Consider the following 22,297-nt stretch of genomic DNA (forward strand, 5'->3'; position numbering starts at 1 on the left):
AGAAGAATTTCAAGCAATCTAAATGCTTAGATATTTGTTTCATCTGAATACGAGTGAAGAAGCACGCAGCGAGGTGCAGCGTTAACGCACAACATGCAAAAACAAATGAAGTCAGTGGACAGCGCTGGTTCTCAAATTCCAAGCTAGTCCCTAGAACACATGTTGTCATTCAAACAACGGACATAGGCTTATGGTGATAATTAAACACGACTTCTTTTAAACAGGCCTGACATCAAACAGGCAATTTACGCACATAGAACTGTGAAAAGTAAAACACGAGTTTCAAACATAGCGTGCGTGTTATTTAGGAACGCAAAATTAGCATGCTTAGTTTCGTGGTGCCGTCTTGTACTCTTTGCATGCAGAGACACCCTCGTTAGTTGTTACAGATCAGGTGGGCTTTGCATTAATACAATTAGGGAGGATGAATAGTTCTCTGCCCATTCATCATTAAATATCCTGTTTTCGCTGTTAACTTTTCTCTTCAGATTTTTTCATAGTGCCATTTTTTGACAGCTAACAGCAACGCGTGGCAATGTTTTTCTGGTGGTTTTTATTTTTATTTTTTAAAGACACAGGCATATAATAGCGCCCCCAATGACCAGTCGACAAATTTAACCTAGCCTACAGCCTGCTTGAATGTCTCTGCTCTGTAATTTCAAGAGCGCCTATCATTTTTACCTCCTCCGATATTAATTAATTAAATTAGCCATTGTTTTGGTTGTGAACTTGTGGCCCGCTATGTAATGGCTTGGAAAATATCTGGCCCGAGGCCAAACTTAATTGCCGACCCCTGATGTAAGTGATGCATTAGACAACAGTACAATGTCTCGTTTTACCACCATTGCTTACATTTATGAAAGCAGAGACAACCGGACCTGCGACGATACAGGCTCGGTTGAATTGTCCGCCATTGTTTTCAAATTTGAAAAACCTCCACGACGTCCTCCTTGGTCCCTCCCCTTCTGCTTTTTAGTCAAGATGGCGTCCGTTTAGTGCGAGTAGGGTCCATCGTTCCACACTGAACTTTTTGACCGTTTTTAGGGGGTCATCCGGGTACCTTCAGTGCACTGACTTTTTGTGTTATCTACACTATATACTTAAAACTAAGTGGTCGAAGGGTAGAAGTGGGCGGAATGAGACATAGCCTATAACTATATTGTGTGGCGCAGTAATATCCGCACTCTTGCACTTTCAGTTTCACTTTGGAGTGAGGATAGGCTACGGTGCCGAGTCTTAGTGCTCCCAATTGTTATTCCACCACACAATTTAGTTATCCCTCTTACCTGCTTAGAAATGCACCACGTTTTATTTTGTGTCACCATATTGGTCGTGTGACTACTCGTGTAACTCGTGTATTTTAATAGGGAAAACATGGAGGTGTTTGGTCGCTTCTAACTTCATCTCTGTTTGGATCCTAATTAATGGGCTAGCTACTGTAAGTGCTATCAAAGTTGCGCCGCGCACCAGAGCCAGTGAGTGCACGCATTGAAACATGAGAGGTATATCAACTCGTCTAACTTAAGGGAATAACATAGTTTAATTTGAAAAAACGGTGAAGTGTTCCTATAAGGCATTATGATCAATTTCCAAAAGATTTTATATTCCTCTTTATAGTCAACTTTGGAATTTGTTCAAATACTTATGGAGGGCACTGTAAATGTTCTTCTGTAAAATACAATGTGCATGGCCCCAGCTGTGGTGCAACTGGCTGGGGCACCGGCACCATACGCCAGTGATCCGGGTTCGATTCCCGCCCCGTGGACCTTTCCAGATCCCACTCCTACTCTCTCTCCCATTCACTTCCTGTCACTCTCCACTGTTTCGGTCATTAAAGGCATTAAGGGGGGAATTCTCCCTTTCGCGCGTAAATAGCGGACTTTCTCATTGACCTTCTGAATGCCATTTAAAACCAGAAAGAACACCAACCAGTCTTTGATTTTGAAAACATATGCAAGGTGAACTGAATGAAGAACTGCCTACAGTAAAATGGTGTCATCACATAGCTTAACAAAGAAATTACTTAACGAAATTTCACTTTTGCTTTGACGTTTGTTTATAAAGAGTCAAGACGTGCTTGAGGTGTGTAGAATTATAATTAAAAAACTCACGGTTGACAAAAAGGTTTCGCTGACAGCTGCCTCGCATAATATCAATTTATCTATGCTAAGAAATATGTAGACTGACATCTGCAGCTTCGAACACAGTAGAGAGACTGGCATAACGAAAAGACGAGAGAATAAACTATATGCTGCTCCACTATGGTGCAGACGTCTGCGCAAATGTATGGATGACTTCGGTGAAGTTGGAAAGAAATCGACAGATTCGAACAAAGTATGCTATGGGATTATGACTTCTCGTCAAGTTAAAACTGAAGATGCATAATCGGTAAGCTCCAATACTGAAAGTGGGTGATTATAACGGGAATTTCACTATTTAACAATGTAGCCTATATATGAAGCCAGTGAAGGTAATGGCGTGAAATATGCCACCGTCTGAAACTGTAATGCGGAAAACATGAAGCTGTATCAGCTTATAAGCATCACATTTGATACTGTAATATCAATTTGTAAATTCCGTGTTGCCTACATGTATTTAGAACGAGGCCTTCTGCCGACATGAGCAATATGCTGTTTCACCTTTAGTGGCGCTCGACCTTATTCCAGCCCTCCAGAGTGCGTAGCAGGAAAAGTTGCTTAAGCCATGGCAGAATGCGCGCACGAGTTGTATATATAAGAAACGCCCAGATTTTGGGGTTGCTCCACCCAAAACGCGCAACTCTCTCTACCACGCGTAAATGACTGATTTAAGTGGATGGCAGAATCCGCTTAGAGGGAAATACCCGCAGTTACGCGTTTTTTTGGACTTACGCCCCCTTACGCGCATGGGAGAATTCCCCCCTAAATGCATAACAAAGGCACTATTTTGTAACACTGAAATGTACTGTATATAATTACACTTTTGTGGTAGTGTGGCGAGAGTTTCTACAGAGAAAGTATTGTAGTCTTTTGAAAGTGTACAGAGATGGCTTCCTTGTCCTGGTTACATCAGCAGGTGCATACGATCGAATCAGCGCTGCACAGATCTGGGTAAACTTAAGACTTGTTGTATTGAAAGATTCAGCCAGATCTGTGCAACGCTGATTCAACTGAACGAGCCCACTGATTTGACGATAGGATGATAATGACGCTTGGATCATCAAGATAGATGATAAACATATAGATGATAATTGACGTTTTAAGATTTTGTGAGAAATGCAAAATGCAATGGAAAATGCAAAACTACCGTTTTAAGTAAATCTGAGGACTGCATTTAGCAATAAAACTGACGCGTTGTAACAACCTCAACAGTTGGGGTAACAGTTTTATAGTCTGAAAGCAAACAGAGGATTGGTTCTGTGAGGGTGCACTATCAGTTTATTATGCACATGAACTGCAGCCATAACACCAATGGTGGCAAATGTTTTGGAAAATAATATGTTTATAATCATATTTATTTTGTTATGTCATGTTTCCTTGGAACAAATTGTTGAGTAAAGTTTATGGTTGAATAATTCATAATTTATGAGTGCTTTGAATCCTGTTGGCACCACTTCCTAAATTATTCTACTAGTGCTCTACTGATTTTGCTCACACAATCTAAGAGACACCATGCACTACTGACCTTAGTATTTCTAGTTTACAGTTTGGACTTTTCAGTCCAGAGCACAGCTGTTTCACCCCAGAGTCCCCCAGGTCATTTCCACTCATGTCCAGCTCTCTCAGAGCACTGTGTGGCTGCTGGAGAGCCGAGGCCACCATTACACAGGAATCATCAGAGAGGCGACAGTTTGATAGTCTGAAAGCAAACAGAGGATTGGGTTTGTGAGGGTGCACTATCACAAATGCAATCATATTTATTTATTTTTTCATGTTTCCTCGAAACAAGTTGTGTTTGAATGATATCAAAACAGTTAAAACATTTGAAAAAGTCATTGCCTTGCCATACTCATGTTAAAGTCAGATATATAGTACAGAGTTGGTGAAGATAATAGCAGAATTCTTAAAATAACTAAAAACAAGTAGTCCGGCAAATAGTGTTGTATTTAGTGATGTGGGTGCTTTACTTTCTTAGATTTTTACACTTCTTTGTCAAAAATGTAAAGTTTATGGTTGAATAATTATAGTCATTCATGAGTGCTTCCAACAGTGTTGCCACCACTTCCAAAGTTATTCTACAAGTGCTCTACTGATATTGTTCACACAATCTAAGAGACACCATGCATTACTGACCTTAGTATTTCTAGCTTACAGTTTAGACTTTGGAGTCCAGAGCACAGCTGTTCAACCCCAGAGTCCCGCAGGTCATTTCCACTCATGTCCAGCTCTCTCAGAGCACTGTGTGGCTGCTGGAGAGCTGAGGCCACCATTACACAGGAATCCACAGAGAGGTCACAGTTTGATATCCTGAAAGCAAACAGAGGATTGTTTTGGTGAGGGTGCACTATCAGAGGTAATTACAAATGCAACCATTACTTCATTTAATTTCATGTTTCCTTGAAACATAATTGTGTTTGAACCTTATCAAAACAGTTTGAACATTAAAAAAAACATTGCCTCACCATACTCATCAAATTCAGAGAGTTGGTGAAGATAAAGCAGAATTCTTAAAACATCTAATAACAAACAGCTCTGCGATTGCTATTGTATTTAGTGATGGAATTAGTGCCTTACTTTCTGAGAATTTTACACTTCTTTGTCAAAAATCTAAAGTTTATGGTTGAATAATTCATAATTAATGAGGGCTTCCAATCCTGTTGGCACCACTTTAAAAATGATCCTAGTAGTGCTCTAGTGCATAATCTAACAGACGCCATGCATTACTGACCTTAGTATTTCTAGTCTACAGTTTAGATTGTGCATTGTGATTGTGTCTGTTAGATTGTGCACTAGAGATATATAGATAGATAGATAGATCAATAAAGTATCTATCTATCTATCTGTCTCTAGTGCATAATCTAACAGACACCATGCATTACTGACCTTAGTATTTCTAGTCTACAGTTTGGACTTTTGAGTGCAGAGCCCAACTCGGCCCCAGAGTTCCGCAGGCGATTTCTACTCATGTCCAGCTCTCTCAGAGCACTGTGTGGCTGCTGGAGAGCTGAGGCCACCATTACACAGGAATCATCAGAGAGGCCACAGTTTGATATCCTGAAAGCAAACAGAGGATTGTTTTTGTGAGGGTGCACTATCAGAGGTAATTACAATGCAATCATATTTATTATTTCATGTTTCCTCGAAACAAATTGTGTTTGAATGATATCAAAACAGTTCAATTAAAAAAATTTTTTAAAAAAAAGTCATTGCCTTGCCATACTCATGTTAAAGTCAGATATACAGTAGTAGAGAGAGTTGTTGAAGATAATGGCAGAATTCTTAAAACAACAAATAACAAGTAACCTAGCAAATAGTATTGTATTTAGTGATTTGATTAGTGCTTTATTTTCTTAGATTTTTACACGTCTTTGTGAAACATGTAAAGTTTATGGTTGAATAATTAGTCATTCATGAGCACTTCCAATAGCGTTGCCACCACTTCCAAAGTTATTCTACTAGTGGTCTACTGATTTTGCTCACAAAATCTAAGAGACACCATGCATTACTGACCTTAGTATTTCTAGCTTACAGTTTGGACTTTTGAGTCCAGAGCACAGCTGTTTCACCCTTGAGTCCTGCAGGCGATTTCTACTCATGTCCAGCTCTCTCAGAGCACTGTGTGGCTGCTGGAGAGCTGAGGCCACCATTACACAGGAATCATCATAGAGGCCACAGTTTGATAGTCTGAAAGCAAACAGAGGATTGGGTTTGTGAGGCTGCACTATTAAAGGTAATTACAATCAGGTACTACAGCTTTAACACCAATGATGGCAGCTCTTTCTTTACACAAACGGTATATAAACCAGATCGATTGGATCGAGTTTGCATTGTCACAATGTAACAACATACTGTATATTTGATATGATGCAATGATATGTCCACCATGTCCAAAAAAGTTGGATAAGGGCCATGTTTTCCACTGTTATTCACCACCTCATTTAACTACATTGTATAAACGTCTAGGAACTGAGGAGACTTGGTTGCTAGACTTTTGAGAATTAAATGTTCCTCATCATCAATGCTCATCAGTACGATCTTAATCATATTTTCTAAAAATCAATACAATTTATCCAGCTTTATTAGTCTTCATCATTTCAACCTTTTGTTGTCCCTGCATCTTAGAGACATATTGCTGACATCAAATTCAAAATATGGCAATATTTTCTATGAAGGTGTCAAATTGGTCATTTTCAACAACTGATAAGTTGTCTATGTCCTTTTTGCAGCTCAATACAGGTTTATGACATTTCCACATGATCAGTGATCACATGTTGTTTTCATATGTATTTTACATCTCAATTTTTTTGGAATCAGAGTGGCATCTGGCCTGATGCAAGGATATGACTATAAACATGGTGGTAGAAGAATAATGTTGCACTCCAATGTGGAGTTACAGTTTTACAGTCTTTCAGAGTGTGAACCCCTCCTCTTTCAAGAGTGTAAACATGAGCACCAAAGTATGTATCAACATGAAGTCAAAGTCATCCCCTTAAAATAAAAATGAATATAGAATGTGACACTCACTGGGCCTTTCTACAGCAGTTCACGAACATGCTCAGTACTGACTGGTGTTCTGAGTGGTGACACTTCTGGAGGCTAAATTCACCCAGAATACCTCCTGACATCTGAATTAAGGTGCTAATCTCTGACCAATGAGAGAGTGAAAATTCTCTCTGTGATCTCAGGAGGCTCTCAATGTCTTCAATCACACTGGGGTCTTGCATTTCAATCTGACAGTGGAGAAGATCAATGCATCTGTCCATAGAGACATCTGCCTGTTTACCCAAATCTTTTATGTATTTCAGTATGCTTTCAGTTGTCCCTGATCTGTCACAAGAATCTGTCAGTAGACTTTGCAAAAGGATCTGATTGGACTCAAGAGATATTCCGAGGAGGAAACGCAGAAAGTATTGGTGTCCACTCTTCCTCTCCAACATGTTATCCACAGCACTTCTCAGCAGGGTATCCAGGGAAACATCTTCAGCCTGTATTCTGAAATTGCCCTCCAACACATGCTTTAGGACGTCCATGTTTTTGTTGTTGTAGGCATAAAACACAAAGAAAGCAGCCAGAAACTCCTGAATGCCCCTATGCTTAAAGCAGAAAACATTCTCCTGAAAGAACTCAGACTTGCCTGGATTGATCTCTGTCTGAAATGATCTCTGTCTGAATAAAACCCCCAAAATTGAATCAGTCTCTGCCATATCAATTTCACAGTATCTCAAATCCTGTTCAGAAAATGTGAAACTGTTTTCCATTAACTGTCTCAAAGCTAGTTCTGAAAATCTCAAAATCATTTCCCTTCTTGATCTTTGGGGCTTCCCATCGACCATTTTCTCACCCTCAATATGCACAGAACTACTCTTGGCCTCAGCATCTGTCTTCATCTGACTACGAAGAAAATGTGAGTACAGTTCAGTGCAGGTTTGTATCATCCTGCTTTCACCCTGTTCAAGCATATTCTTAAAAACACTGACTGCAATTGAACACAAAGCTGGGATGTGGCATATGGCATGGAGGCTTTTTGACAACTTGATTTGATGCAAGATGCTACTTGTACCAGTGATATCATTTAGAATCTCTTTGACGCACTCCTCCATTTGCGAGTCAGAGAGGGGAAGAATTTCTGTCTCTCGATTAATATACCAAGAGGGAATTTGGTTAGTCGATGATCCACATGATGTTATCCACACTTTTGCAAAAGGAAGCAAACTGCCTGTGATAACATTTGTTATTATTGTGTCGATAGACGATATTTCTGATACGTCACATAGCATTTGGTTGTTTTGGAAATCCAAATGAAGTTGGCTTTCATCCAGACCATCAAAGATCACAACAATTTTGGAGTCATCAAATCTCTTCAAATCTGCTATATTGCCAAACTCTGGGTGGAAATTAAGCAACAGCTGGTGCAGACTACAGGAGAAGTCCTTGACTAGATTCAGTTTCCAAAATGGAAACATGAATACAAAATCTACATCCTCATTTTCTTTTCCATCAGCCCAGTCAAGAATGAACTTGTGCACAGAGTATGTTTTTCCAATGCCAGCTACACCATGGGTCATTACTGTTCTGATTACTGTTCTGATTAGTGTTCTGAAATCATGTGCTTTGAAGAGGTCATTGCAGGAGACTGAAGTGAACTCAGGCCAGGTTATATATTCTCTAGCATCTTTTCTGATGATCCAGTGATTGGTGTGACTTGCAGCTTTTGACATGCTTTCACCACACTGCTCAATCATCCTCTTCAGACTGGCTTTGTGAAACTTCAGGAACCCGTCTTCCTCCACTGAATGAACAAAACACAGGATACAGAGGGTAAGTATTCTGTAATGTTGAGAAATGTCTCAATTACTGTATCTCAGAATTATCTCAAGTTTCGTAACATTTCTGCAATATTACTTAACAATATTGTAATTACTTGCTGTATGTTTCTGTTTGTGTTATGGTATTTCAATGCTTTTGTTCAAAACTAGTCAGGAAAGCAGTAAGTCTTCTCTCTGGTGTTGTGTATTTTAACTGAAACAAGTGACAGTTATGTTTTCTCACCAGTTCTTACAATGCCCGTCAGTTCTGACCCGGAATGACGACTTTTCTCCGGCCCAGAAACACTCTCTCCACTCTGTTCGTTGCTGTGAGATGTGGTACTAGTATCTTCTAAATGTTTCTGTCGCTTCAACTGTCCTTGAAGAAATATGTGGGGTGTGCTCAACTCTACTGGACTGGCACCTGTAATAAATTTCCCAACACCATCAGTATACTTTGCTTCTTTTCTGGATTTTGTTGTTTTGCACATCTACAGTATCTCCCCTGCTTCCTGTCCACAACCTTTGGGTCCAATCACAAACTAGCTTATTCAAAAGATGCACCGGATCGTTTGGCTGATTGGTTGAAGGACTATCCAAGTGTACGGAGTCATTTGAACGATGCCCATTGATCATGCCTCTTGTTCAGTAGAAATAAAGCACCGACTCCCCATACTAATGGTCAATCTTAAAAGATTAAGCTTAGTATGGTGATAGCCAGACTAATGTATCTATGCATCTCTCTCTCTCTCTCACTCTCTCTCTCCTGATGCATTTGTAATTTGTCTTGTTTGTCATTTGGTTAAGCTTCCTTTGTTCACCTGGCATCCAACTTGTTATAGTAAATATCTAAATTTCACCTTACATTCAATTAAAGTGATGCAATACATTTAAGTTCATGGCTTATTGGTTAATAGCATGGTATTATCATTTTTGTGATATCTATATATCTATCTATCCTTGTTTGTCATGCCACTACTCTGCTACTACTGGGTAATTATTCAAAGTCAATATCTTGAAGTCAGATTAATCATAGTTTATCGTAATATTCACCACTGCTTCACCATTCTGTCCTGTTCAAGACACATTAACATTCCCGCTAGGTTATGGGGACGCTGGCGAGACACGCCGCTCCGTCTGGCATCATGTTTTTTTTTTGTAATGTTCGTAATTTCATGTAATGTTCTGTTCATTTTTGTATACGTTTGTCTAATTAAATGTTTTAACTCTTTATTTACGCTATTTTGGATAGTCTTGTGCTTTTCTTAGTCTTTATTTTTCTGCTTACAAGTTGGTCAGGACAGCTGTGGACCTAGATACCTACTGCGTGCGATGTGCTGCTCTGGGGTGCGTTTCTAGAAGAGTTAGCAACGGCGTTGTTAAACCACCGTGGTGCGACGCAACTTGGTATGCCTGCTCTTACTCAAAAGTGACATGGAGAGGTAAGATGCGAACAGCTGTACTACTAGACACGCAACAGCTGTACTACTAGACACCGATTTATTATTGTGATAATTCGTAATTAGTCTAGGCCATATATATTTTGTACTGATATTTTTCCGATATTTCACACAAATAAGTACATATATTGGACAGCTTAAGCAAACCGTTTCATGTGCTTGCATAGGTTTACGTTTTTTCCTGATAGCAATGATAATGCCAGCATTAATCACTTTGGGTTTAAATTAGACACGTCGACACATAGTGGGTGCCTCTCAACATCCCTCCTCTATCCTCAGTCCACTATCCCATTGTTGCCGCCCTATCATTCAGTGAGGACGAGGATCGAGGAAGGAAGAGAGGATCTATAAAAGACAAATGATAGGCAGCCAGTGACAGAGACTTTCTAGTGGGTGGGGTATTATACGTTGACACTTTTCCCACCAATGAAATGGGCCGCTGCGTCCTCAACAACGTTGTTGGAACAACGGTGTTCGAACACCGGAGGTAGCAAATTGCGACACAGGTACGATGCTTTCTGGAAACAGGTGTAACACTGTCGTTGTTTTATCACAAGTTGCGTCGTACCACGTGGTTTAGCAACGCCATTGTTAGCTCTTCTAGAAACGCACCCCTGCAGGGTTGCCTACGACTTCGGACTGTTCTGTGCTTCTGCTGCTCTCCAGGGGTGCGTTTCTAGAAGAGTTAGCAACAGCGTTGTTAAACCACCGTGGTGCGACGCAACTTGCGATCAAACAACGACAGTGTTACACCTGTTTCCAGAAAGCATCGTACTTGTGTCGCAATTCGCTACCTCCGGTGTTCGAACACCGTTGTTCCAACAAAGTTGTTGAGGACGCAGCGGCACATTTCATTGGTGGAAAAAGTGTCAACGTATAATACCCCACCCACTAGAAATTCTCTGCCACTGGATGCCTATCACTTGTCTTTTATAGATCCTATAGATGCTGTGATGATAAGCCACCTGCCTTAACCACTATACTAATGAACGGTGTGCTTGACCCGAGGGTTTGTAAATATCATAACAGTAGCCTACCAAAACGCAAACCAACACGCAAATGAACGCAATGTAACACACGTAGCAAGAATGAGCCCAACGGTATTTTAATTTATATTAGCTTATAGTATAGCGCAATCATTGAGTCACGAGAAAACAACAACTTGGTGATTTTTGGTTGGGCGCTTGTGATTTTTGGTCAGGCGATCTTGCACTGACGACATCACCAACTGGAACTCCCAAGGTAGCCTACAGATGGTACGGGTTGAGAATGCTCCTTTCTTTCCCGCACATCGGGACTCCCGAAGCATCGGGAAAACTGCAACCGCAAGGGGGCAACATAGACCGCCCTAATAATATGAAGGTTCGGCTCATGGAAAAACCCGAGGACACCGAGGCGCTGGTGACAAGCGGAGAAAAGAGACATGACGCTCGGCATGTTAGATTGCAGTTGCAGAGTTGTCGAATGTTTACAGCCTACCTCACAGCTCTCTCACTCGACGTAGCCTATAACTGTCAGTCCAGCAGAGATGCCAGAGCAACGTTTTGGTCAATGGAGAGGGAGAGAAATGCTCCGCATATCCGTCTCATTTAATCATTAAAATGAAAGTGATGACTGGCGAAATTAATCAAACGACGTTTCAATAAACCATTGTTGAAATGAATGAAAATGGTTTTAGAAACCTATAGGCCTATCAGAAGGAAATAGCCTTCAATTCAACCTGAAATAGGCTACTCGAAAGGCAACCTTAGATTAATTCATGAATTCATTAGGCTACGGTTACAAGACCGCATTTCCGTGAATAGGCTATTATTGTCAATGTCAAGGCGAAGACGAAAGAGATGGACAAGATGGACATTTTGGCTACATTTACATGCTAGGAATACTTAGAAATGTGTATAGGCTATTTTAAAACGGAGACATGTTCATTTTAACCGGCGACGCTGGGTAGCCTACAGTAGATTTTGTCCCCACCACTTTTGACGACTGAAAATAAAATGTATTTAACAGAAATCTCTTTAATACATGCCTATGCTTGTCACTTTACTTATAACCGTAAGCTACATGCATGGAGAAGATTGCGCATTTTGTAACATTGTAACAATGGATGGTCAGATATGCGATAGGGCAGTGAGGGTGATTCATTGTAACCATCGACTAGGAGGCCTAGCTCCGCAATATAAGTTTCTAGCAACGTATCGTATGCATGTTCATGTTGATTCAGAGATAGGCATAGACTACCATAGGCTGCTGGGCGTCAAGCTATATGACAGCATTTTATCATGTGGTGAATTAATAACTAACGTCATTTAACATGTCAGAACTTTTGATCGGCGTTTCAAGTCCATAGCGCGAATAAAGCATAGCGGTGTTAGCAATCGAGCTGTGGCGCAACAGGTTGGAGCATGTGCGAGGTACGCCAGCGATCGGGGTTCGAAACCCACTCAGAGAGCCTCTCCGGAACTCAACGAGTGAAAAGTTGTCGTTTTATTAAAAAATGAAAGATTTTCTGTTTTGCGATTTTTTATGTTTGCGATGTCTGCTGAAAAGAAAAGTTAATAGCCTATGTGAATTCGTGGTTCAGCGCACACTCACGCACATTTTTACATTGACATAGTGTCGGGCTCAGGTGTCTGTCGAGAGAGAAGAGGGAGAGGCAGTCGTCCTCATTGCCACATATAGGTAGGCTATAATGTAGTGAACTGGTTAGACGAGTGTGGGGGAGGGGGCATGATCGCACAAGACAATTGCTCTTCATGAAATGGATCTCACATACGGCTGTCGATTTTTAAATGTAGCCTAGGCCTACTACACTTGCGAAATCGGACGTGGCACATAGCCTAATTATTAGGCTAATGTATTTAATATAGCAAATCTATGGACTTCATCCTATATATACAATACGTATAAAATCCGACAATCCAAAACGATAACGAGATCTCCCAGAAACGAAAAACAAGTTTGTTGAGTAGAGTCCTTCCAACAATCTCAGCTTTTGCGTTTGATAGATAAAATACATCCTGTCCTGCTGTATTCCAATGAGAAAAAAAACATCAAAGGTATAGGGTCACGGTAATGCAGAATGCATGAATCTCTCTCTCTCTCTCTCTCTCTCTCTCTCTCTCTCTCTCTCTCTCTCTCTCTCTCTCTCTCTCTCTCTCTCTCTCTCTCTCTCTCTCTCTCTCTCTCTCTCTCTCTCTCTCTCTCTCTCTCTCTCTCTCTCTATATATATATATATATAGACCTGGCTTTTTACCAAATGGCGAACCTCGAAAATTATTTAGGATATAGAGCCGTGTCCATTACGCACTACAGTTATTTTTTAGGCTATTGTTTTATTTGAGTGTTTTTGTCTAGGCCTACCATGGCAAACATAGTTGAAACGTTCGCTCTAAACTTATGTATTGTTTTAAGAGAATATGCCAATGATAATGGCACTTTGTAAAAACAACAAATTCTTAGGATTTGTCCTCTCACCTGCAGCAGGCCCATTCAAAAGCCCATCCACCTCATTTGCATTTGAAAGAGCCAATCACTAAAGTGACACATTTAGTCTGGAAAAAGTAGCAGGCTAGCCTACTTTATGAGTTTTTTTGACCCCTCTAATAAATTGCCTATAGGCCTACTACGATATGGAGGAAGGGCTGCCTAACTGTTCCCCCTAAGAGTTTTTTCATAAGATAAAATGTTTACGCTATTTAAGTTTAGGATTTGGTAGACAAGACAACCTCGGAAAAGTTCTTCAGATAAACATTTTTTTTATTGAATTAAAGGAAAGAAAATGTATCACCGGGGTTTCGGGGCTTGCGAAGGCATTCGTTGATCTTATCGATGCAGTCCTTGCGGCCACTTCTCCCCATCGTAGGAAACTTTCTGTTTAGTGTTGACAACACAAAGGCCTTCACGTTGTGTGGCAGTGCTTGCTTGCCCTTCGATCCATCCCAGTTGGTGGTTTTGCACCTGTCCCTGAGTTATAGTCTATATCATGGGTCTTCAACCGGGGGTCAAGGCGTTCTGCGTGAATTCATTAATCCAACGTTCTCCGCGATACCATCAAAATGAAACGATAACGATAATCTTGTGTGTTTGTGTTTCCTTGTGTAAGACAAGTTATATTTATACAAGATGCAGAGGCTCTCTGTCTGTATCAGGTTGAGCAAATTAAGCTTTGCCTGAATTTAGCTGAATTTATACCACCAGAGAGGGTTAAAGCGGAGCTTCTCACACTTGAATATTAATTCGCCAATGTGAATGTAACGGTAAACACAGCAACGTTGTATCTAAGACAGCGGCAATATAAACGAAAATGATAGCAGTGGTATAAACGGGATAATCAACTCCGCGCCGTGCGTTTATAGGAAAATAATGCACTGCAATAATGCCTGCGGCGTCGGGACCTTATTAACACTTAAAACGTGCATAATTTTCCTAGAAACGCACGGTGCGTCGTTGATTATCCCTTACATATCCACCTTAGTTGACCCTTGTGACATTCATTCTATTATAGGGCGAGTTTATGCAACACTATGTAAAGAATTATCAGAAACGAGTTGTATAAAGCAGTTACCCCCCTGTTAATAATAACTTATGTTTAGAATGTGTGCGTTCGTGTGTGTGCGTGCGCGTACGTGCATGCATGTAGGCACTAATGACTGACGGTTCAAATGATAGGCATGATTTGAGGTGTGCCAGGTGTGACAACGTTGCCTATGACTAAAGTGTCTAAGTAGGCTAGTCCTACTAATATTACATTTGATTGGTAACATGTTTGTAGCGCGCCAGTTTACCCATCCCCTACATCAAAACAGCTTAGAATCAATCAAAGAATCAGCTGTGTCGGCGTTAGGCTGTAGGCGATTTTCTATAACCATTTTCATTCATTTCAACAATGGTTCATTGAAACGTCGTTTGAATAATTTCGCCAGTCATCACCTTCATTGTAATGATTAAATGAGATTAAGGAGTCGACTATTGACGGATATGCGGTCTTCATCATTTTGAAATGCGGGATGAAACTTTCTGCCACCTGGTGGTTGTTTGGGTATATTGCCTTAGCCTCGAAAAAAATCGGCTTGCCGGTCTGCGGGATCTCTTCGGGAGTCCCGCGGGAGAAGGTGCATTCTCAACCCGTACCCACTGTACGACACAGGTGTGACTGCCCAGGGGCAGTAGTTCAAACGACCAAAATTTGCGTCCTTGTTTGCGATTGAGGGTTTGAACTACCTTTTCTAGAAACACCAAATTCAAGAACGACGGAGCGAACTCCCAAGATTGCGACGCAAGTTAGCAAACGACGCTTTCTAGAAACGCACCCCAGATGGACTGGCTTAGTGTTGAATCCTCTGGGTTGGTCTGACTTTTCCAACCCTGTTATTCTATTTTTCATTTTTTTTAATTCATTTTCAGAACTGTTGACTTTTTGTCATTATTTTGATGTTGTACAGCTAAATTTGTAAATAAAACTGGAAAAAGATGGGTTTTGATTTCAGGCTGTAAGACAAAAAAAGTTACTATTTCAAAAGGGTATGATGACTTTCTATAGGCACTGTATTAGGTTATAGATGCTGTGTGTTATTATGCAATTTACGTTGATGCCAAAAAAGTGGATGACTATGACACCACACCCTGAAGAAGGCTGCCTGTGCCGCTACGCTTAGGTTGCTTCTCCCTATGTTTTTTAAACTTTGATGAAATAGGCAGTTAAAAAAAATTTTTAAAATGAAAAATTATATTTTTGAAGAAGAGTGCCTTGGATTTCCTTTTTTTCTACATTCATTTGAATTTCTGAGCACCCTTGACTTTTTTGTCTTACATAATGAAAATATATATTTTCTTTTTTCTCACTTATCTTTGGAGGTCTTTGTAGGCTAGCTGAAAGCGTGTAAAGCATTTGGGTTGCACTCTTTGCATGTTAAATGCGCTATACAAATAAAATTACTTGACTTGACTTTACATTTCGCAATAGTGCATGTTTAATCCTCTGCTCTTCTGCTATGTTAATGTTCAGATGTCCAGATGGATTGATGCCCTTTGTCTGACCCTACACAAAATATAAAATTAAACTTACATACACATTAATCAAACATTAATTAAATTATATCAAAAGCTAAACATATTAGGTTATAGATGCTGTGTTATTATGCAATTTACGTAATACGTTTAAGTGGATGGCTATTACATGATAATATCACACCCTAAAGAAAGCTGCCAGTGCCGCTACGCTTGGGTTGCTTCTCCCTACGTTTTAACAACTTTTAAAAATATATATATATTTGAGGAAGAGTGCCTTGGATTTCCTTTTTTTCTACCTTCATTTGAATTTCTGAGCACCCTGGACATTTTTGTCTTTTCATAATACAAATATATTTTTCTTTTTCTCACCCTCTGTGAATAGGTGCTGATGTGAGCATGGTTGCAATGCTGGGCGTGTTGAATATCTGCGTCTGCAGGTAGGACAGGTGTACTCTCCAGTTGCATTCGGCTTTTCCAGGTGTTTGAGAATGCACTGCCTGCAGAAAATATGTTGACACGGGACGCACACAAGATCCTTCTGATTCTGTTCACAAATGTTGCACAAATGTCTCCTGTGTAACCAACATGAGATCAATTAATATACAGTATGTAGTTAGACATCTCCCAAACATTAAAAATGCAGTCAAGGATTTTATGCGATATCAACATTTTTGGAAACATACAGCAATCATCTCCTCATAACCGTTAGCTATCCATTCTGTGAGTATACTGTAAAAAAAACATATTTCTGCACTGTACATATCAGTCTATATGGTCCATACTAAATATCACATTTCACATCATTTTTCATTAGAGGAGGCAGAAGGAGAGCACAACTCCGTTACTCGTTACAGCTCATGGAGGCTCATTTATCACACATTACTGATGCCGACCATGAACTAAAAGTATTAAACAGAAAACTGATCTCCAGATGGCAGACATGACATGCTACTTGGAAAAATATAGGATTACACTATTATTGAAGGCAGCTCAGGAAAAAGTATTTTAAGAGGGCAAGCATGCATGAATGTATATCAAAGGAGAATTCAGGCAATTTTGTAGATCTCCGTTTCTCAAGGTCACCGAGAACTATCGCTACAAAAAAAACTGAAAAAAAATGTTTTTACCTAGCTTTGAGTTCCCACAGCAACAACTAGCTTCTAGGCAACTACAGTGCTACACTCGGGAGGCATGTTTATGAGCCCCCATGTTCATGCCCCCATAGTGTAGCACTGTAGCTGTCTGGATGCTCTAACCGTAATTGGTGACCTCCAGAAACAAGAGATCTATATAAAAAATCGCCAGAGTTCTCCTTTTATTGATACACTGCTGAAGATTTAATTATGAAGTACATTCCAAAAGGTTCTACCTTCTGGAAGACCTTACACGAAACCTTCCAGTCGAGGGGTTCTTCCTTGCATAAGCTGGCGAAATATAACTGGAGAGAAAGAATAATAAATAATAACCCTAGTACAACGATATCCTAATGTTGTAGAGTGCAACTGATACCTTCTGCAATGAAAAGTTTTGTACATCCAGGTTGGTAAATATGTTTGATTTAAACAGAATTCTTACCTTTCAGTTACTCCAAGTTCTTCTTTCCTCTTTTCGGGGGCTATAACAGAGGAAGTCTCATCTGTAGTCTTTGTAGGGAGACTCTCTTCTATCATGGGAGCACTCATTTTCCAAGATGTAGCTCCCCGAAGCTGTAGGCATTTAATTGGAACAAATACAGTAGTAAATAATACAAAAATATTGTGCATGATGCAAGTAATGGCCGCTCATAACCAGCAGGTCAGGTCATCATAGTTGCTATGGCATTATCAGGGCTGTGGGAGTGGCCATAGAGAGTGTGGGACTATGATTGCACACTCCAGGCTGCTAGAGGGCGCAGCAAAGAATTTATACAAACAGCAAAATATCATGCCCTTTTTAAGATAACAGAAATTAGCCTGGCCGCAAAACATTAGGCAGAATGGGAATTGATTCTCCTACTCTACTACTCTGCTACTGTCAATGACCAGTTTGCCATGAAACATGTTTTATCCTTCCAGATGCTGATATATAACATCTAACATCAATAATGATATTCCAGAAAGGCTGAATTGGTGCTTGCCCTGAAGTGGATCAGCAGCATGCTGAGTAATAGGCAGTAGCCTAAGTAGCCTTTATAGGGTGGAACAAGCGTTTTGTCTTCTTTTGTGTCCTATGATTTATCCTATCAAGTCCAATGTCATGTTTTCCTGTGTAATTCCGTCAAGGAGGTTATGTTTTCATCGGGACTTGATTGTCTGTTTGTTAAGATAACTCAAAACGTTATGAATGGATTTCGATAAAATGTTCAGGAAAGGTCTGAAATGACCCAAAGAAGAGAGGATTAAATTATGGGAGTGATCCGGATCACCGTCTGGATCCAGGAGGTGGTTATGTTTTCGCTTGGCGGAAGTCTCAGAGTGCTTTTCTAGTCTTCAGATGTATTCACGCTGCCTTGCCATGTATTATTATGTCTCTTGACCTCTCACTCACTGATTGTATTCTAGCAGAAGAATCCTATGGGCTTGTAGCCTTTGCTTTGCAGTCATTGGTTTCCCTTAGGCTACAGAATATAACATCTAATGGATCTATTCTGTCATGGCCGAATGTAGCCGAATTACAATGTAGGTGAATCACACAAGTAGTACAAACAAATTCAGTCAGTATTGTGGGTTTAATACTATCCGTTTATGAGCAGACACCTGCACCTGATTTACTATTAACTGTTAACTGTTAACTATTTTAGGGGGAAATCCAGGGATACTTGTACATGTAGAGGCAGTTTGTCTGAAATCTTTGACTGTCTGTATCCATAATATGCTTCTCATAACATAACCTGCATGTCAGGTCATCATAGTTGTTACCGTGGTAATACCAGGGCTGTGGGCGTGGCCCTAGAGAGGAAGGGACTATCACACCGTCATGCCTGTGAAATATCACGCCCTTTTTGAAATCACAGAAATATAAGATTTGTCCACTCCTCTGCCCCCTCTCCAAACTCCTGCAGGTTACTGAGCCTATTCACCCCTTTCCACAGCTGTATCTAATCAAACAGCATGCAGTCTGCATTCATGAACTAAGTGCTGGATGTTACACCTGCGGCAAGGGAGTTGATGAAACCCAAAACCTCACACGTGTGACTAGCCAGTTTTCAAGCTAATAGAGTAATTGCCTGGACCACCCCATCGGCGGACAGGTACATCTAAAATATGCTTGGCTTTCACACTGACCCTGATTGGTAGAATAAAACTTGAAGCATATTGAAGTTCTGAGTGTGCCATGACAGTTGTTTTTGGTTTCCATGCTTTCCATCACTTTGTCCACTTCGACCAATTGACATACATTTTTGAGACTTATTGCAACATTTTTTTTTCTGTAGGCCTAGGCTATGGGATCCCACCCGTTATGTCTCACTTTCACTGGGTTGAGCCTAGTGGAAATGCGCCAGTAAAAACTCACAGGCTTACCTTAATTACTATGTGGCTATAGACGCCTATAGCCTGGGTTGAATTTCTAAAGTTATTTTGTGTAGGCTATACGCTGCAGGGAAAACGTATAGAGCCTTCATGTCACATCGGATATAATCAGAATCAGATAGGTATTCCGACCTCCGATAGAAGAAAAATGACTTGAACGCAAGGTCGGGTCACTCATGCGGATATCTTGAGCCCCGAGGTAACCAACTTGACGTCACTGTCATATTCTCCAACCACACTGCCTCCACAACACAAAAGGTGAACTTCACTCTCATTACAAACAGGCAGGTAGGCTAATTTATCACTACATTAACAATAGGTTACAGATAGAAACACCCACCCAAGACATTGTCTTAAGTTTCTTGTTCAATCATAGTAAGCAGTTCCAATAACGGGATTTTAAAGTCGGGTATTCCGAGTTGAAGGCATAACGCACAGCGTTCCCAAATCGAAAGTGAAACCGAGTCGATTGTTCTGCACGATCTGAATCTTTGTGTAGCCTATGCATTTTTCTTTTACGCTACAAGACACTGGAATTGACTGAAATGTAGTAAAATTAGCCATTGCCTATTGATCCATGACAAGATTATCTAATTAGCGTCGAACCAACATGTCGAAGTAGCATTCGCGAATCATCTGTGACCTTCCACGGCGAAATCATTCACAATGTCCAAATTTTCAAAATCAAAGTTATTACGTTTTCAGGAAGGGGCATAATCAACCTTCAAAACGATACCTATATCTAATGAATTGAACGTCATATTACTGAAATATAAACATTCAAAGGAGTTGAGTTCATCCTGTCATGCCAATAGAAAAACGGAGAAATCTGCCTCTGAAGTTAACCGTCGGCTCAACACTCACAAACGCTTTGTAAGGTCGCCGCTATTACAAGATTTACGGTACTTGTATCAACGACACAGCACACGGATGGCTTGGTGGTTGTCAATGAGTGCAATTACCGTAAATATTGGAATAGAGCGGCAAAAACGAGACGCCTCTAACTTCCTGCTTCCTCTAACTTTCTCACCTCAACAAACTCACGTTTTTAGACTACAAAAGGTCAGTTTTTCGGCGAAATGTATTCACGGCCGTACAGTGTAGACCTCCAACTGTTTCAAAACACTTACAAAAAAAATTCCACGATTTTAGCACAAGTGACATAAATGGCCATTTTTCTCAGAAACGCCTGTTGCGACAAGCGACTGGTTTTGCCGTGGAACGACACATAGGCTATTACGTGGCGTAGGCTACCAGGCTACAGTGCAAGTTCGCCAAATTAACTTTATAAAGTCGATATCTAGGATCGGCTATAGCCTACTTACCGTCTACTCGTCAACATTGCAGGCTTGATGGCTGGCTGGCAGGCAGGCAAGTAGGCAGGTAGGCAATTTAGCCTAATTTCCTTTAGGAAAAAAACCCACCGACGACACGCATCTGTGTTGGTTTTTAGTTTTGAAAAAGAAAAAAAAGAAAAGCAGTAGCCTATGGAAAATGTCCATCAACCTTCACAGGGATCGGGTGTGTGAAATAATGACACAAGTCAAGTAAAGGCAAATATTGTGAAGGCAAAGCAAGGCCTATTCATCAGAAACCACTTCCTGGGAGTGGGACCCGATTCGCAGGTTAAGGTTCTTCTTCTTCTTCTTCTGATTTTATTGGCGGTTGGCACCTTTTCTTTGTGCATTACCGCCACCACTTGACTGGAGTACGGAACAGGATTCACTACTCTACAGAGATATTCAGGATATTCAAGGATCTTTGTCTGCACTAGTATAACCCAAATAAACAAATAAATAAAACAAACAAAACAAACAAAAACAAAACAAATTAGAACAAAAAAAAAGATTTTATATCCTTTTCAGGAGGTTTGTATCTTTCAAAAAAGAAAGTAAAAAACCAAAAATATCCCCTGAGTTACTTTGCAATACTGTCTTCAGATCAAAGGACACATTATTTGCTACCAGCTGATCATTCAATCTCTGTCTTGCTTGATGGTATTTATTGCAATGGAGAATAATATGTTCTACCGTTTCTGGCGTTTGACTCTGGCAAAACTCACAGAGACCACTATCGTGTTTTTTCATTACAAATAATGTGCTGTTAAGTCTTGTGTGACCCAGTCTCAACCTTGTCAGTGCACTCTCCTCCCACCTGGACCTGGTAGTGTGTGTGCCTTTCCCCACTTTCCCTTGTATTCTATACAAGTGTCTCCCTGTGCATCCATTGTCCCATATATGCTGCCATTTATGTGTGATCCTAGCCTTAACCATACTTTTTACCTCCGCCTTACTGTATTTGATGTTAATGTCTATATCCTCTTTTTCTGTTGCTTTTTTCGCATGTTCATCAGCCAGCTCGTTCCCCTCAACACCTATATGAGCTGGAACCCATATGAACGTCACCCTCCTTCCTGACGCTTGCAACCCATATGCTAATTGCAGAATTTCTATTATAAGGTCTTCCCTTGACTCAGACTGAAAGTTCTGGATGCTTATTAGAGCTGCACTTGAATCTGAGGCAATCACTGCTTCCATATAGTTGCTACTTTCTAGCCACAGCAAAGCTAGCCATATGCCCACCATTTCAGCTGTATACACAGCTAGGTTATCACTCAGTCTTTTCGCTATAGCTAGGTCCATTTCAGGAATCACATAAGAAACCCCTACTTTACTGTCAGTACTTTTAGATGCATCTGTAAAAACCTTAACACATTGCCTGTATTTTTCTGTAATATAACTGTTTACCTTGTATTTGTCCACTCCTTCCTCCTTCTTTTCCTCCAAGAGCCCTAGATCCACCTTCACTTCCTCTAATATCCAGGGAGGTACTGTTGGATATGCCACAGTAGGACTGATGTTTAGAGAACCAAT

General features: G+C 40.4%; 1 protein-coding gene across 3 annotated transcripts in view; it reads right to left on the reverse strand.

Moving 5' to 3' along the window:
• Nucleotides 1–21,005, reverse strand: part of LOC134086012 (NACHT, LRR and PYD domains-containing protein 12-like) — a 76,289-nt gene extending 55,284 nt beyond the window's left edge. For 2 of the 3 annotated variants that reach the window (XM_062539995.1, XM_062539994.1), the window contains exons 1-10: nucleotides 20,750–21,005; nucleotides 17,491–17,621; nucleotides 17,285–17,353; nucleotides 16,285–16,487; nucleotides 8,688–8,867; nucleotides 6,663–8,427; nucleotides 5,649–5,822; nucleotides 5,022–5,192; nucleotides 4,272–4,445; nucleotides 3,664–3,837 (exon numbers count right to left, since the gene is read on the reverse strand). In XM_062539995.1, coding sequence (XP_062395979.1) covers nucleotides 3,664–3,837; nucleotides 4,272–4,445; nucleotides 5,022–5,192; nucleotides 5,649–5,822; nucleotides 6,663–8,427; nucleotides 8,688–8,867; nucleotides 16,285–16,487; nucleotides 17,285–17,353; nucleotides 17,491–17,597 — 3,017 coding nt within the window. In that variant the 5' untranslated portion in view covers nucleotides 17,598–17,621; nucleotides 20,750–21,005. Of the gene's footprint in view, nucleotides 1–3,663; nucleotides 3,838–4,271; nucleotides 4,446–5,021; nucleotides 5,193–5,648; nucleotides 5,823–6,662; nucleotides 8,428–8,687; nucleotides 8,868–15,856; nucleotides 15,926–16,284; nucleotides 16,488–17,284; nucleotides 17,354–17,490; nucleotides 17,622–20,749 lie in introns of those variants that run through there. The other variant, XM_062539996.1, reaches the window with a different exon arrangement.
• Nucleotides 21,006–22,297: the final 1,292 nt, after the last annotated feature.

This window comes from Sardina pilchardus, chromosome 1 (genome assembly GCF_963854185.1).
Source record: "Sardina pilchardus chromosome 1, fSarPil1.1, whole genome shotgun sequence".
Classification (NCBI taxonomy): Eukaryota; Metazoa; Chordata; class Actinopteri; order Clupeiformes; family Clupeidae; genus Sardina; species Sardina pilchardus.